The 17,486-nt window shown below is 53.6% G+C and overlaps 1 protein-coding gene across 2 annotated transcripts in view; it reads right to left on the bottom strand.

The window, feature by feature from the left end:
- The window catches only part of RBM19 (RNA binding motif protein 19), a 122,307-nt gene that overhangs the window by 85,083 nt on the left and 19,738 nt on the right, over positions 1-17,486 (bottom strand). The window contains exons 15-20 of one of the 2 annotated variants that reach the window (XM_069497553.1): positions 15,902-16,102; positions 13,531-13,660; positions 8,550-8,722; positions 6,087-6,147; positions 2,439-2,518; positions 722-777 (exon numbers count right to left, since the gene is read on the bottom strand). In XM_069497553.1, the coding sequence (XP_069353654.1) occupies positions 722-777; positions 2,439-2,518; positions 6,087-6,147; positions 8,550-8,722; positions 13,531-13,660; positions 15,902-16,102 (701 nt within the window). Of the gene's footprint in view, positions 1-721; positions 778-2,438; positions 2,519-6,086; positions 6,148-8,549; positions 8,732-13,530; positions 13,661-15,901; positions 16,103-17,486 lie in introns of both variants that reach the window. The other variant, XM_069497552.1, reaches the window with a different exon arrangement.

The following is a 17,486-nucleotide window of genomic DNA, read 5'->3' on the forward strand; positions in this document are numbered from 1 at the left end:
AATGAGCAACTTGTTCAAAACTACCAAATAAATATCTTACACCAGCTCTGGGGCTGTTAGAGTGGCCCTTTATCACCCGAGGCAAGTGGATGATAATGACAATAATGGCTTACACTGGGCACCTGGTCCATGCCGGGCACTGCTGGGAGCCCTCCAGCGCATTAGTTCACTTAGATGTACAAGCCGGTGGAAACGGAAGAGCGAAACTACCCCCCCCCCCATTACTTCAGTATGCTGGAGATTGGGCAAATTGGCCTGCCTCCGTCTCTAACACCCACTGAATGTCCTTCAGATTAACTGGAGGCCAGCTCTGGGCACTATCATCCGGCCCTGGGAAAGCAAGTCCGCAAAGCGGAAGGTCTAGGTTTCTAGCTGCTTCTGGTTCAGCCACAGAACCAACAACTTGTGATCTTCCTTGGCTTATTTATACCACCGAGATGAGTGTTATCTGTCTGTTTCTCTGGCACTTGTTCTTTTGATTACAAACAATGTGCATTAAACATTCGCCCAAAGGGCTAGCACTGTCCCAGCTCATCAGGGAAAGGGGTGGGAGCTGGCAAACGCCAGCCTTAATTAGGCACCTTAATAGGCAGAGTCCTAAATGGTGATGGGGTTTTTAAAGGACATTTAAGGGCTGTGAGCCACCCTCCAGGGTGGCCGGCACCAGGGACAGAAGGCACCGGCTTGCATCAGAGGAAACCAGGGGTCAGCGAGGACTCACTTAGTGGCTCGTTCCGAGATCCTCACTTCCAGCGTGTGGCTGTCCACGACGACACCCTAGGAGGCAAGACAACATGGCTCATCCCTCTGTCCTTGGAAGCGCCCATGTCCCTGTCCCTCCCCAGAGTGGAGCACTTGGCTGGTGGGCAGGGGACTGACGGTTCCCCAGGCAGAGGGGTTGGCTGGCCCCGAGGACAGAGGATGAGCAGCTGGTGGTCACAGAGACCCCGGCCTTGAATGCTCTCTCGAGCTTAGTAGGACTTGACCTTTATGCCAATCAAGGGGCACTGGATTTCCCATGGTTTGTGAACATTTTCGGGCAAAGGAAGCCCCTTAGGTCTGGCTTACAGTCAGAGTTTGGTTTAGTTTATACGATCTTTAAAAAAATTCTAAACCACAGTGGAGTTGCATCTTCTACCATTAGTCCCTTGAGGCAAAACTGGTGTATTAGCAAAATTGCCCTTGAAAATCCCTTAAATCTCCCAGAAAATACAGCACACATAGCTTGTACAAACAATTCTTTGAGGCAATATTCACATATGCATGCATATGACATACAGAACATAATACAGTACACATGCAAAGTGGAATTTCATAGAATCTTGAATTGTATGAAACAGAAAGATGGACCACTGATTTGTAAGGCTGAATTTACGTTAACTGAGTAGATAGCCCCCGAGCCGGAAGGGCCAGGGACGTGGGGCATCAGTGAAGAGACACCTTCTGTAGCTGAGGTCTGGCTCCCTTTGGGGTGGTGCAAATCCCAGGCTGTTCTCTCTGCCGCCCCAGCTCCCCTGCTCCCAATCTGTCCCTGGTACTTAAGGCCCAGCAGGGCATTTCTCCTTTTCTATCTGAACAGGAAGCTGAGTCTACGTCCAAACACCTCTCGGTTCAGCCCCTTTCTCTCTACCTTTGGCCACCCTGCCTCCACACTGGCCAAGCCCAGATGACCCTAAGGTCCCCTCCCTGCCCTCCTAACCTCTCCCCTCCAGGCAGAGGCAAGGGGGATTAGTTTAAAGCAGAAATCAGATCCTCCCCCAACATGGCCACAGTCCTCTGACGGTCTCTCACTGCCTACACTGACTTCCGCAAGTCCTTCAAATGGCCTGCGAGGTTCTGCCCTACACATCTCTCTCCTCACCCTGTGCCCTGACCCCCTGCCCCTGCTCTGCCCCTGCCACTGGGCCTTTTCTTCGTTTCTCAAACATGTCAAGCTCACTCCCTCCTTAGAGGCCCTGCCTCAGCCCCTTTGCACATGCTGTTCCCTCTTCCTTGACTACTTTCTCACGGGTCTCTTCACAGCTGACCTCTTGGCAATTAGGTTTCTGACTCTCACCTCCTCAGAAGTGTGTGTGTGTGTGTGTGTGTGTGTCGGGGGGGCTTCCCTGCCCCCACCCCCACCCCCATCCCCACCTCCACCTCCACCTCACAGCTCTGTTATCATCCAAGTACTTATCATGACCTGGTCTTCCCTGCCAGGAAGAGAGGCCTAGCACAGTGCCAGGCACAGACCAGGCTCTCGATGACAGCGCTGGGCCTTGAATGAATGAACTACAGTGGCCGTGGAATGTTCACAAAGATTCTTCATTTTTCTTAGGCCACAGGCTGGGGAAAGTGTGGACGTAATGCACATTGCTGCTTGATTTCGGAGGGCTGATGGCACCGCCCACCACCTGCCAAGGGCCTCCGGGGACCTCAGCTGGGAAACCTCACTGTACCTGGAGCTGCTTGAGAGCTTTCTCGGCGTGCTCGGGCTTCCTGTACTCCACAAATCCAAACCCCATGGAGAGCAGCGCTCCTGAAAGAGAGAGAGGTGGACCACACCCGTGGGTGGGTGCAAGAGCAGCACGAGCGCAAGGCCAAGTGCAAGGGCTCCGGCGGGCCCGGGACCTCTGTTGTATTTTCTCCTTTCTTTCCACAGCCCTTTTCACCCCCAAAACGATCTCAGCACCTGGTTTCCCATTTCTTACTAGTCTTCTTGACGCATCAGCCAACCAGGTTCTATGGCTGCCACCTGAGGCCCGGCTGACTATTAATTAACAGATGACTGACATGATAATTAACTTCATAATGGAATTCCGCGTTGGGGGAGAGAGTGAAGTAACCGGGATGACCATCGCGATGACAAGCGGCAAAGGCTCTACCTGGGCAGTCCCCGGCCTCCACTCATGATGCATAAAATGAATACGTGCACGAACGTCAAACGCACCAAAGGCTTACTCTTACAAGCCTCTCTGACCAGCCAATTACGCTGGCTTCCTGGGTTTCAGATGCCAAGTTCGGACAGGGCTGATTGCATTATTCAAACTTCTCTGGCTCCCCACTTCTAGTTTGTGAGAAGCAAGAGTTCATGCAGCAAGGCATATTGCAAAAATCTTATCAGAAACTTTTGCTTCCTCATCTATGGCCATATCACCATGAATGAGCCCCATCTTGTCTGACCTCGGAAGCTAAGCAGGGTCGGGCCTGGTCAGCACTTGGGTGGGAGAAACTTTTGCTTCCTGACTACAGATGACTAGCAGGGGGAGGAGTTCTTCACAAGGCACTAAAAAAAATAAATCCCTAATTACATCTTGCCTTTTTGACACAGAATTCAATGCATCCACACCTTCCACCTCTGCCCCTGCAATTCAGACAGATTTGTTAAATTTATTCTTGATTTTTTTCACAGTTGACCTCAAAGAGGATTGGTTTAAGTCAGTGTGTCCAAATGAGGTTCGAGGTTCTTCCCTCTGACTCACTTGGCAGTTCCTACCTTCCCCCCTGCGGTGTCGTTTGAGGCCTGTCCCCCTGCATTTCCACCCCCACACAGCACGGGTTACAAAACGAGAGCCACGTGCAGAACATCAGTTGCCCAAACATGGCTCAGACAGCACTGCCGGCTGACGGGCAGCGCCACCGCATGGTGACTTTAAACCTCTGTTCTCCAAGCAGACCCGGCGTGAAAGCTCTCTTCTGGGGCTCACGGGTGTGGGTGGCTGGCTGGTGTGTCTGTGCTCCTGTGACTTTTGAAAAGTGCGTTAAGACTGTGTGAAGGGCAACCATGAGAAAGTCAAGTTCACCTCTCGGCCCCGGACACCATGCAGATCCACTCTCTGCCCTTCTCTACGCCCGGGGATGGGGGTCTGACCTCCACAGACGGCAGGTCTCCCGTTGGGATTAGCTGGCGGGAAGTGCTGGTCTGAGATGGGAGGGGGGAGCAGGGGGAGGCTGGAGTTCTGGTTCTTTCCATCAGCCCACCCACGTCCCTGCTTTGGTGTGGCTCTGCAAGGGCCGTGTCCCATCCACAGCCGCTCTCCTACGGGCTGTTTCATGGCTCCAACTCTCAACCAAGCTCGGGTCACACCCTTCCTCCAATGCCCCTCTAGGCTCAGCAGGAGGAAGGGCATGCTTCCGTGCGACCTGCTGCCCGGCCACACCTCAGCCTACGGCCTCATCATAGCTGTCTGTCCTCCAGCCCCAGCTGAGCATGCTTTCTGCTTCCTGCTGCAACCCTGGCTGATGCCCTGTGTCTAGATTTTCCCCAAAGTGTGATGGATGGGCCCAGAGAACAGGGCTCTCAAATAGAGGCTCTTGAAAAAGAGAGTGTACATTTTAAGAGCTGCGTACGACAGCAGATCAGATAACTTGCGCTGAAGAGCACTCCCTGGGAGGAGAAGGCAGGCCCCACAGAGCAGCCGACTGCAGGGACAGGCACAGCGACCCACCTGTGCCCGCTGGCCTGGGCGCACCTGTGTCCAGTCTGACCCACCTCCTGGACTTCAGCAATGACTTTCCTGAAATCCCCACAACGGACCCTTCTCATCATTAACTTGGTACTTAGCTGCCTTTCCTTGTATCCCAAACTGTATCTGAAGTTCCTAGAGAACAGGGATATTATGGGTTGAAGTGTGTCCTCCAAATCCGCATGCTGAAATCCTAACTCCTAGTATCTCAGACGTGATCTTATTTGAGTGCGGCTCTTCATAGAGGCAACCAAGTTAAAATGAGGTCACTAGGGTGGGCCCTAATCCAATGTGGTTGGTGTCCTTTAAAAGAGGGGGCAGGAGGCATGAACTCAGGACGGCGTACACGAGATGCTCTGTGAACACATGCAGGCGAGGAGAGGGGCCCGGAGCAGCTCTTCCCTCACAGCCTCAGAAGGAACCGGCTCTATCCACTCCTTGATCTCAGATTTCTAGACACCAGAACTAGCAATGTGCAATGACATATTTCTGTCATTTAAGTCACCCAGTCTGTGGCACTTCATTATGGCAGCCCAGCAAATGAATGCAAGGGACCCTCTAACTTCCACGCCATGTGTCTGCTTAAAACCTCCCTAGCTGCGTCTCCTGCCTCTTCCTTAGCAAAACCCCCAGGCTCGGCCACAGCAGCCTGTCTGCCTCCCTCGTCCGCACATCCTGCCTGGCTGCTCTGTCTCCCTGTGGGCCCCACGAGCCTCGGGCTGACGTGGAGACTACTGTGCTGGGCTCCGCTCCCTGGGGCCCCACCCCACCCCTTGTCACATTGTGTCACAACCACCAGCTCCTATGTCTCTCCAGCTAGACTGTGGGCCCTCTAGGGCAGGGACTGTGTCTCCTTCATCTTGTAAAACTAATGCCATGCTCACCACCCTGGCCAGCCCCGGGAACAGTTTGAGGAATAAATGAACAGTAGGCATCCTGGCCACCCAGCACTTTGCATACAGCAGGTGCTCAGGACATGGTTTTGGGCTGACTCCTGTGGCATTCCTATGAATCCTGCCTACCTAAAGGGACTTGGGTTGGGGATGGCTCGGCTGTGAGAAAGCAAAGCCTTATCCCCTGCCCGTCCTCTGCAGGAAGCCAGGACTGGAGGACAGCAAGCAAAGGCCAAGGGACTCAGAACAATGTCTAAGGACGAGTGGCGAGATGAAGATGGTCTCTGTCTGTCCACGGACCCACCAGCCAGGAAAATGCATGGTTAATGACCAGGTAGAATGTTCCAGAAGTTCTATAACTGGGTTATTTCCCTTGGAAAGGGAGATGGAAAGCCCAGGAGCAGTTGTTTCTTGCTATTTCCTGGGAAATTTCCAGAGCACAGAGGTGCTGGGAGGCGGCAGAGGCTTCTGCTGCCTGCCCACAAATGGCGCTACTCCAAAGCCACTCCAATAGTCCGAGGTGGCACAGGGTCTGGATTGAGAAGAACCTGACGTGCGAAGCTGCTTCTACTGAAAAGCAGGAGTCTCCAGGGAAACAGGAAGAGGCACCACTTTCGACAAGGCACACGAGAGAGTCTGAGGGTGACAGTGCTTCGAAACAGATGAGGACCTTCAAAACGCACACGTGAGCGTGACCCGGCCCCTTGCCCAAAGCTACACCATCTCTCAGGCTGGGATTCTGAAATACCTGCTTTGTTCTTCTTCTTGGAAATCGAGCAGCTCTTCACCACCCCCACTTTGGAAAACACCTGGAAAAGAATAGCAACACGTATCATCAGCTTTTCCAGGCGAATCCCGTGAGCCGGGCCGGCGCGCGCTGACAGACAGAGGCTGCGTGCCCCAGCGCGGGCACCGGGAAGAGAATGAAAGCAGGACCGACACCCGCACTCTGCTGTAGGTGCTACCACCACCCACTTTTCAGGTGAGAAAAGCTAAGGCTCGGCGGGTCAGAGATGGCACCCGGGGTCACAGAGCTAGGACGTGCTGGAGCTGACACTGGGACCCGGGATCCAGGCTCTTCACCACTCTGCAGGTGAGCGCCCCTGCCACGCACTGTCCCCTCCCCAAATGTGCCACACTGACATCTTGAGGTCCCCAAAACATCTTGAGGTGACGACTGATGACCTGCTCTGTGAAACTTGGGCAGTCCCTGAGGGTTCCCCACAAGAGCAGCTGGGCTCGCTCCTGGCTCCAGTTACAGAGGGAGGAAGTGGGGCACGAACAGTGGAGACACTGCAGACCACGCAGTAGGGAAGCCGGCGTAGACTCGGAAGCCGGGGATCTACCTGACCCTGGCACTGCCCCCCGGACTAAATACCAAAGTGACTTAAAAAAATAAAATAAGTCATATTCTAGCCTACTTTTCCCTTTGCTAGGATTTGAAACCCAGCCAGGGCAAAGTCCAAGTCTGCCTGGCTCTCGGCTGCGTCCTCAGCACAGGGCCAGGGAGAGGCAGGTGCCCAGGAAAGGTTTGGAGGGAGAGGGGAGGGACAATCCTGATGAACAAATACCACAAGTGACAGCCACGGACCGACCCTCTTGTTTCCAGTGTCAAACGCTTTACTGCAACTATCTCATTCATCCTAACCAAAACATCAAAACAACCCCACTAGAAGATCCTATTAACACCCCTATGTTACAGATGAAGAAACTGAGGCACAGAAGGGCTGCCCCTGAACCGAGGCTCTCCACCCACACGGGGCGCAGAGACGGGAGTCCCATGATCGAGGTGCTCTTCCCTTGGTGACTATGATGAGCTGTGTGACCTAAGGACAGTGAACCAACCTCTCTGGAGTTTAGTCTCCAAATGTGCAATATGAAGACACTGGACTAATCACCCTGGCTACACCTTCCAGCTCTAGAATTCTCTACAATTTGGAAGATGCTCTTGGGCCGAAGCGTGCGTGCGTGCATCTCCCGGGAAACAGTCATCCCTGATAAAGCTGTTCCCACACCAGAAATAAAAATAAAACGATCACAAACCAGTTTGGCACACTCAAGGCTATCTACCTTTGGACACTACCAGTGTGTGCCTCTGTTTAAAAGCAAAACAAAACAAAAATGGACTCGGGAAGTAGCTAAAAAAAAAAAAAAAAAGTCTAAGGGTGGATTTCTAATTGCTTAATGAGATGAATCTTTACATCTTAAAAATGCTGCTGCTTGGGCCAGGGTGTCTCCGCTGTTGGAGTTGTTCTTAACAGGCAAGGGACAGTCACACTGCAGCGACCGAGCCAGCGGGTGTCAAAAGTCGGGGCTCTGACCTCCTGCCTCCCTTCCACACCCCAGTCTGTGTCTGCAGGTCAGCTGCCCACCACGTGCCTGCCTCTGCGACTCGGTGGACACTGTCTTCTCTCTCGACCCCATCCACAGAATTTTACAGATCAAAGGAATGTTTGGAAATCAGTTCAATTCTCAGGGCATCTTCCTTGCTAGAACGAGTTTGCTGTTATTCATTCATTGATTCAAAATAAAAAACTCCATCGAGTGTTTATTCTGTGCCAAGCCCAGTTTCCAGAAATGAAGAGTTACCCTGTAGGGCGCTCCCTGTCCAGTGGGGGAGCTTGCAGACCCCCAACCCTTTGGACCCGGAGGCCCCATTTCCTGATCTCTGGCCCAATTCCTTCTAGAAGCTCCCAGCCTCCACACGGTATAGCACTCATTTGGCATTTACCAAACACCTATTTGGAGCTCTCATCCTTTCACCCCATGCCCTCTTCCCATAAACGCAAAAATCTCACCCTATTCCGGAGTTCAGATGGGGGCCAGTCACTCACGCAACCGACGTGGCTGCTCCACATCCCCACCAGGCCGAGGGGGTGGCGCTGACATTTACTTTGGTAGTTTACAATGCAGAAATAACTATGGGGGAATGTTTTCTAAATACATAACCCAAACACTGACTACCATTTTCATACTACACGTGCCCCTGGAGTGTGTGGGGGCCCCTCCCAGGCCCCCGGGGCCGGCCGTGCTACTGGCCAAGTCTTTGGCTGAGCTGTCTCCTGGACACCCCAGGAGGGATGTCACGCAGGGGGTGTCAGTTGTTGTCGAGTGACATGTGAAGAGGAGTTATGCATAAAGGCAGGAACCGTGTCAGCGACCGGGGTTTCCCATCCCACGTTCCTGCCTCCCGTTCTGCAAAACCACTCACTTTCTTCAGCGTCTCCTCTGTTGTGTCAAAGTTGAGATTCTTAATAAACAAAGTGCACCCTGGGAGGCTCTCTTCTTCCTCTTCCTCCTCCTCCTCCTCTTCCATCTTTGCTGAAGACGCGTCCACTCCACCCTCGGTTGGCTTTCTGCCTTCTGGGGCCTCGCTGTCTTGTACTGGCTCCCCTCCAAAAGAAAAAAACAAAATCCATTAAATAATATCTAACCCACCAAAGCCCCAGAGACTAACACACAGAACCTACTGGATAAAGGGGCTCTGCCTCTGTAGGCAGCGTCAGGAAGGGACACCGAGATTCCCGACTTGTTCTGAGTACCGAGTTTCAGCACCGAGAGAGAGAGAGAGAGAGAGAGAGAGAGAGAGAGAGTCTCCTGTCTGATTTAATGAGAAAGGAATACGAAACACAGACCCAAAACTAAGAGCCTTAAACAGGACCAACCAAAGCAAACTTGAACTTCACAATAAATCACTACGTGAACTGTTTTACTGAACCATAAGCCTGAGCAAAATGTTATTTTTCCTCAAAAAAAGCACTTAGTGAACTTTCAAACCAAAATGCAACTTAAAAATTTTGAAAACTTACAGAATGGCAACAAAACTTAGAATGTTCTCAATACTCCTTGAAACTCAAGGCTGTTACATGAAAATGAAGACCCCCATATGCATTACTTCAGGAAGCACATGTATAAAAGGTGTGGTTTTGTCTATATATGACACATTAAACTCAGAGTTAGACATAATAGTGAAAAACTGAAAGCACTACATGTTCACAAACGAGAGTAGATAAGTTATCATCCTCGCCTCTCACCTGGACGATGGAGCAGCCTCCTGGCTGGTCTGCCCTCAGCACCGGGCCCTGCATTCCAGCTTCTCTGATCTCACCCCTGCCCCTTCTCTCTTCCCTCGTTCCCTCTCTCCAACCTCACTGGCCTCTTTTCTGATTGGCCAAGCTTGCCAGACCCGTCCCTACCCCAGGGCCTTTGCATGTGCTGCCCTCTGCCCTTTCTGCCAGCCTCCTGTCTTCCCAGGCCGGGCTCCTTCTCAGGTCTTAGCTCACGTGTCCTCCTCCCAGGGAGTTTGTCCTACCACTCTCGTTCAGGTGGTCCCCACCCCAGGCCCTGCCTCACTGTTGTCGTCCTCTCATCAGAGCCCTTACCCTGTTCTGATATCAGCACACTCATTGGTTGGCTTCTCGATCTGTGTCCCCACCTGTAAGGGGAGCTCGTCTGGGACAGGACCCAGTCTGACTCGGCGCTGCGTCCCCGGCACCAGCTGAGAGCAAGCACTCCAGAGATATTTTCGGATGACGACTGTGTCAAGCGCTCAGCAAACAGCCCTCACTGTGATCCACAGGAGCTGCGGGGTCTTAGCTAACAGCACAGACCTCAGAGCTGATGGCCCAGAGTCACATCCCAGCTCTCTCCACATGGGTGACCTTGCCTGAGTCACACAACCTCTCCATCCTTCCTTCTTTCCACCTAGAAAGGGGGTGGCAGTAACGGTGCCTCCTTGCAGGATGACTATGAGAATGAACGCACAGGAGGCTGTCGGGACAGCGCCTGGTTCTACAGTGAATGCCTGAGAAATAACAGCTTGGTTGCCGTAACATCACCCCTATACCCACACTGCCCAGCCAGGCCTCCATGAAAATGTCACAAATCCCTAACTCTGGGAGAGGCAAGAGAGCCCAGCAGGGAGCCCCTGCCCGCCTCACCCTGCTCCCTGCATGGGGGGCTGCCCGCTGCAGGCTTCCGGGAAGGCCAGCCAGCGCCACACCTCGGAGTCCAGGGCGCCGCGTCCCTGCCCGCCAGCTGCTGCTCCCCAAGTAGCCAGGCCAGGCCCTGCTGTGGCCCATGCCCTGCATCCCAAGAGGAGCAGAGCCGGCCAAGGGCCATGGCGACAAAGCCAAAGGTCATTTCCAAAAGCACTTCTGTTCCTGGCCCCACGTGGAGAGACAAAAGAAAGATGAGAGAAAAAAAAAAAAACAAAAAACAAGACATTGTGTAACTCGGACAGATGTTTGCCAACAAAATCACCAGGAAGCAGAAAAAGAGGGAAGAAGTAAAAAAGGAAGCGGGACCGGGGGTGTGTGGGGGGCAGGATTTAAGAGCAAGGTGGGCTGGAGGGGGCTGGGAGAGGCAGGGGACGCGGGCTGCCATCTGTAGTTGGCACAATGAAATCCAGTCACGCGTCGCCACACGGGGCTTTCTTATAATCAGGCCGCAGAATTCACCGCCCCCCCCCAGGCTCCCGGCGCCGAGGCTGACAGCAGAGACTGTTATCAGTTGCGAGCAGCTTTCCAGGACCTCTCCCCACTCTGAGCCCTTTATCTGGAGGTGAGGGTCTCGGCTGTGGGGAGATAAAACACGCTGTCCCCCTCCCTCGAGACTGGTACAGGGAACAGGAGAGCTGCGCGCAGGGGAAGGGGGTAAAACACAAAAAGCCCGGTCCTCTCCCCTCCTGCTCGCCTGCCTTGGGAGCCTGAGAAAATCCAGGGCCTCGGGGGCTGGCTGAGTGCCCCCCACCCCCAGCCTTTGTCATCCTCGTGCAACGGGGAGCCAGGGACCTGGGGAAGCTTCTGGAACAATGTGAAGAGGGCGGGGGTGGGCAGGGGCAGGAGAAAAGGATGTGCACCGGGACCGGGAGGGGCGGTGCCGTATGTGGGAGGAGAAGGCAGGAGGCCCTTGAGCTGAGCTCTCTGGGAATCCACCAGTGACACGGGGCCCGGCGGGGCCTGTGCACAGACACGCACAACCTCCCGGTGCAAAGGCGGGCCGGCCGCTGGGCTCCGGGGCCTCCTTCATGACAGTCACAGTCAGGCCCTGGAAACCAGCCCCTCTGAGAGGCAGGGCCTGTCGGGGACACTCTCAACACCGACACGCGGGCCTGAGGAACCAGGGGATGCCACCTCTGAGCAGCCTCCCTTCCCCGTGCTCCAGGCGTTTCTGTAACCGGGGCCCACTTCTATTCCTCCTTGTGACAGCTCCTGGGGACGAGGGTCTGTGTTGTGTCCGTCTTGGGCAGCCCAGCTCAGCAGCGGCTCCTGAGGGAGTTCGAGACCATCCACTGCACGGACTTACGCTGCCCAGTTACCCATGGCACCCAGGGGGTGGTGACGTGCACATAGCACCTCACTACAGCCTCCAAAACGCCTCGAGGTCGGTGCAGTCATCAGCCCCATATCACAGACACGGAAACTGAGTCTCCGGGAGGGAGGCTGCTCGCCCAGCCACACAGTGAGGCGAGGACAAGGCAGGCTGCTTCCTGGAACCCACCCGGCATTCCCCCAGGAGCCGGCCGAGATGCACATGGAACAAACAGAATATGTGTAAATCGTGACGAGTGTTACAGGAGAACAGAGAGAAAGGGGGACAATCCCCAGGACACAGGGAAAGGGTCGCAGCCACACAGAGCAGTCACTGCACCAGGCACCTCCCGCCGCTGCCCAGAGCGGGCAGGAAAAGGCCTCCGAGGGCCCCTCGGTCCTGGCTGATCTTTGTGCTTGAAAGGAGGACGCACTTTGGGCCCAAAAATATCACTCAGGCTCCAGCGCAGCAACTGAAGTGAGAACCAAAATAGCTGCTGCTTTTGGAAGATGGCACATTGAGAACACACCAGGACTACAGAAAGAAGTTTTTGCACGGGAGCGTATGCAGGTTTTAAAGGGAATCCTAATCCTAGCTGTGTACAAAGCTAAATCGCAAATAAACAGGGGCTAGGGAGGGGCTTCTGGAAGGTTTACACCCATAAGCATGAACCCCAGTGACCAGGGGGTTCTCAAAGGTGGGTCCTCAAAGAGCAAAGGGACAGAACTTTACTTCCTGACCAGAATGGGCTTCCAGATGGTTCCTGAGTGCCCTGAGCTGCTGGGGCCAGTCCTGAACACCCACAGCCACACAGCAAGACGAGCAATGCAGGCGAGGTAGGAGGCTCATGCACGGTGACATCTATTCAATTTTAAAGGAGAATTTAAATCTTAAATCTGACAATTTTGCTCCTGCACTCACTCTCTACTTTTTTGCTATAGAATGTTCTTCTTTTTTCATTAAATACAAGAAAAATGGAGAGAGTAGCTGGGGACTTATTACCTGTCTTTTTTTTTTTTTTAAATCCTTATTTTAATAAACTAAACCGGTAACCCTACTGTGTGTGTGCGCGCGTAGCGGGTGGGGCGTATTACTGATGGGCATAATCTTAACATCTGAGTAAAATGACCTCCATGGTCCTTTTCAAAGCTTTTCTAAAGGACTTGGATTCTAAGATGTGGTCGTGGTCCCCAGACTAAGTGGTTCTCAATGGGGCGGGGGGGGGGGGTGCACCACCCCTGGGGGAATCTGGGAACACGTGGGGGTGTTCCAGGTTGTCACAAAGATTGAGGGGGTGCTCCTGACACTCAGCAGGCCGGCCCAGGCGTGTGAAATGTCTTGTGGTTTGCAGAAGAGCCCTGACAAGGAAGAACTGTCCTGTCCCAAATGCTAATGACACCCCATCCCCCAACTATGAAGCATCAGGCAGGGTGGTGGCTGCACTGTGTGGCCCCCAGGGGCCACTGCTTCCCTCTCTTTTCCTGCCACTGGATGCCAGAGGGTTCTGTGCAGTTCCAAGGACACTGGAGAATGAACACCTCCCTCCCTGACCGGCCACCCTCACCCCTAAGGCCATGAAACCAGCAGGCTGCGTGCACTCGCTCTGTTCTGAATGCTTGTTAATAGGCGATAGTATTTTCCCCTACAAACTTTAGTTGACAAACCAGAATTTGGCTACCTTATGTTGCACCCATAATCTTGAAAAAAAACCTATTTTTTTTAAGGACATGCCCATAAAATTCAAGAGTCTGAGACCTACTGGTCTCCAGGAGGAACAAAGAACGCTACAACAGAGGCCTGATGGAAAACTTCCTGCTGCACCTGGACCTCTCCCTCCCTCCGCCTGTTGCTCCAGGCACTCTGGCTTGACTCACGCTTACCGGTTTCTGGCTCCACTTTGTCTTTTTCTGCAGCTTCTGCAGGTGCATCCTGGGGCTCTTTCTCCTGCGGGGCTGCGCTGGAGAAGACGCCAACTGGAGCCCACTCCAGATAGAGGGGGACGTGGTGGAACTGCAGAGACAGGGGCAAAGGTGTTGTGAGTCGTTATTACAACACAGGGATGGCAGCACGGTGTGGGGGGGGGGGGGGTGCCAGGCAGCAGGGAGGGACTCAGGCCTATTCACAGATGAAGAGCCTGAGGGTCAGAGAGGACAGGCGATTCTGCCAGGGGAACGAAGCCAGGAGAAGGAGTGCAGACCAGAACCATATGAGCTGCCTACTACTCCCTGAAAACAACACTTGGGCCCCTGTGCTGCATCTCAGGGTGCAGGAGAGAGGCCTGAGTCTCTGCTGCTGCTGGACACACGGGGGCTCCAAGCTCCCTTTGTGTTTTCTCTAACCAGCGTATGGAACAGGGAGTGGGACAGGGGAGGCAGGACCACTGGTGAAGTGCAGCTCTCAGGAGGAAGGACGGTATGGCTGTCAGAGAACATGCTTTCTCCCCGCGTGCACGCACCCACAGGCAGCGCACGTGCATACGTGTGCACGCACAGCTTTTCTGAAAAGGACAAGACTGATGAAAGCTGCCTCAACAGACGGTGACTGGGAGCTGCAGGACAGCGTGGGTGGGATCCTTGTTGACACCCCTTTTGAGTCTTTTCAAATGTCATACTTCACACAAGCCTTACCAACTAATTACACTTCAGAAAAATGTTATTTTTACAACTATTATGTATTCATAATAATTAAAAATAAGATTTTTGTAAAAAATGCTATTTTTTTGCTTGGCAGTGAGACAGGTTGGAGTTCAAAAGTTGGCCGCACTGATTTTTCGCTGTGTGACCTTGGGTCATTGCACCTCTCTGGGCCTCAGTTTCCACATGTGCAAAATGCAGATAGCAATATCCTTGTCGAGAGGAGTCAGTAAAATAGAGAGAGCCAAAAACACAGGAGGGGCCAAGAACAGTGGCTCACGCCTATAATCCTAGCACTTTGGGAGGCCAAGGCAGGAGGACTGCTTGTGGCCAGGAGACCAGCCTGGGCAACATAGCAAGACCCTATCTCCACAAAAAATAGAAAAATCAGCCAGGTGTTGTGGCACACGCCTATAGTACCAGTTACTGGGGAGGCTGAGGCAGGAGGATCACTTGAGCCCATGAATTCAAGGCTGCAGTATTATAACACCACTGCCTTCCAGAGTGAGACCCTGGCTCTTAACAACAACAACAACAACAACAACAATCTGAAGGTCTCGCCCAGTCAGTGTCCTCGACCTGACTGAGCACTCAGTGTGTACAGAGGCCCCAGCTGGAGACTGTCACGGAGCCGGAGCAGCAGAGGGGAGAAATCCCTTCCCCACTTGCAAAATGGGCACATGAATGCCTACCTCTAAGGATTACTAGGGGTGGGAGGCCAAGGTCTGCAAAATGTCAAAGTACCTGATAAAAGGAACTAGGTGTAGGGGGTTCCGTGGTCGCCCCCCAAAGATATGTCCACGTCTTGCCCTCCCAGAATCTGTGAATGTGAACTTATTTAGAAAAAGGGTCTTTGCAAGTGTTATCCAAGTGAAAGATTTTGAGACAAAACCACCCTGTGTTATCCAGGAAGGCCCTAAATCCGATCACAAGGGTCCTTATCACAGAACTACAGGGGATGACTGGAGACAGAGAAGAGAGGCTGCTGAAGATGGAGGCAGAGGCTGGATGATGCAGCCACGAGCAAGGGACGCCTGGAGCTGCCAGATGTTGGAAGAGACAAACACTCTCCCCCAGGGTCTTCAGAGGGGGCACAGCCCTGCCCACACCTTCATTTCAGACTCCGGCCTCCAGGACAGCGAGACAATAGATTTCTGTAGTTTCAAGCCACCATGTTAGTGGCGACTTGCTCCAGCAGCTACAGGAAACGAATGCGCTCCTGTTTGTTGTTTCACCAAGAAACAAGAGACGGCCCCACCTACAGAACTGACTTTGGTTCATCTTCTCCGAGGTACGAGGTAGCAAAAGCATGGAGAATGATGATTCGATGGGTGTGGGGAAACCAAGGTGAGGAAGGCCAGAGTCAGGCAGCAAGGGACGGCGGCACGCTTTCTCAAGGACGATCGGAGCTTCCCTCTCGCACTCTGCCCGTCCAGACGTGCTGAGGGTGGGGATGGCGGTAGGGATGACATGCAGACACATGATCGAGATGGGTGACTTTAGACCAAGCTCCCGTGTCTATAGGAAAGCTGTCAGGACAGAGCTCCTGCACCCTCTCTCTTCAAGTAGCTCTCATGGGTCTTTCCCCAGATCGACTCCAGGTCTCGGGCAGCCTTACCTTGGAATAAGCCAGGTGTCTGAAGGCCTTGTGGGCCTCCAGGGGCTCCAGGAACTCCACGATGGCAGTGATGCCACCCTCGGGCAGCAGCACGCGGCCCAGGCTGCCGAATCGGCCGAAGGTCTCCTGCAGTTCAGCCGCCAGGGTGCCTGCCGGGAGGTTCTTGGCCAGAATCACGGTCTTGCTTCGCTCTGCAGCAGCCTGGGGGGAGGCAATGAATACGCAGGGGACGATGAGAGGGAGGGTGCCCAGTTGGCACCAGCACTGATCTGTGGTGGTTTCTGGACAAGGCGCCCCATGTGGGACCTCTGCACCCAGGCACTTAGGACTCTGACCCAGGTGGACCCGCCCTCCCTGGCGTGACACCGGCTCCAAGGCTGAGAGACAGCTCTGCGGAGGGGCTGTGCCCAGGGCTCCAGAGCAGGACCCCAGAGTCAAATCCCAGCCCCTCCACTTCTGAGCCATGGCAGATCCTGACAGGGCCCGGCCACAGCCCCCGGCCGCACCTCCCAAGGCTCCCAGTGGCCAGGGTCTGCACCTTGGTGCCAGGGGCTTTCTCCTGGAACCGCAGGCTGCCCGCTGTTCCCACGTACGGCCAGCAGGAAGTGCCCAGGAGCTAATGCCCGCAGGGAATAGCCCACGACCCTCAGGGGTTGGCGCACCCCTTGTCCTTTGGGCAGGATGAGTCCGAGGTGTAAGCTTTGCAGGTTTTGCCTTAGAGAGAGCTCTAGGCACCTGTGGCAGCGTCCTAACAGCACACCCGAGCTGGTCTCCTGCCCTTTCTTGCTAGCGTTTTCTGAGCTCTCCCAAAACTACTTGCCCTGGAATCCTCGCCTCAGAGCCTGCTTTGGGGAGAACCCAGACCAAGACACTAGACACGTAGCCTTGAGCAATGTACTTAACTGCGCCTCGGCTCCCGCATCTGCAGCAAAGACACCGCACCTACTTCATAGGATCCCTCCAGGAAAAGATTTAATTAAATGGGTTAAGTAAAAGTGCACATGAGTGCTCTGTAAATGTTAGCAATTATTTTATTAAAAAGAATGTTGAAGGGCATAAAAGAGCCAATAAAATATAATGGAAAAATCCAGGCATATGGCATATCTGGGCACAAGTCTCAGCTTGGCCACTAATCTAACCTGAAACCTTGGGTCCATTGCTTTCCCTCTGTGGGCCTCAGTTTTCTCACCTGCAAAATGGGCTAACAGTAACACCCACGCTGCACAGGCCTCACAGGGTCACCATGAGGACTGAGGGAGGTGAGGGGGCTGGGAGGCGTCTGCAGGTGGGCAGGGCTGGGCACCAGGGGCTTCTCAGGTGCAACTCGGGCCACAGAGAGTAACGGTTATGGACGTGGACTCTGGGGCCTGGAGGCCTGTGCTCAAATCCAGCTCCAGCACGATGAGCTGTGTGACCCAGAACAAATGACTTCACCTCTCTGTGACCGTGGTTCCTTCTGTGCAATGGGAGCACAGCAGTGCTACTTTCATAGGATTGTTACGTGAATGGAATGAGCTAATAAAATACGTGAACTGAGTGCTTTGACAAGTCTTAATAAATGCTAGCTATTAGTATATTTATTTAT

The sequence above is a fragment of the Eulemur rufifrons genome, chromosome 21 (assembly GCF_041146395.1).
Source record: "Eulemur rufifrons isolate Redbay chromosome 21, OSU_ERuf_1, whole genome shotgun sequence".
Lineage (NCBI taxonomy): Eukaryota > Metazoa > Chordata > Mammalia > Primates > Lemuridae > Eulemur > Eulemur rufifrons.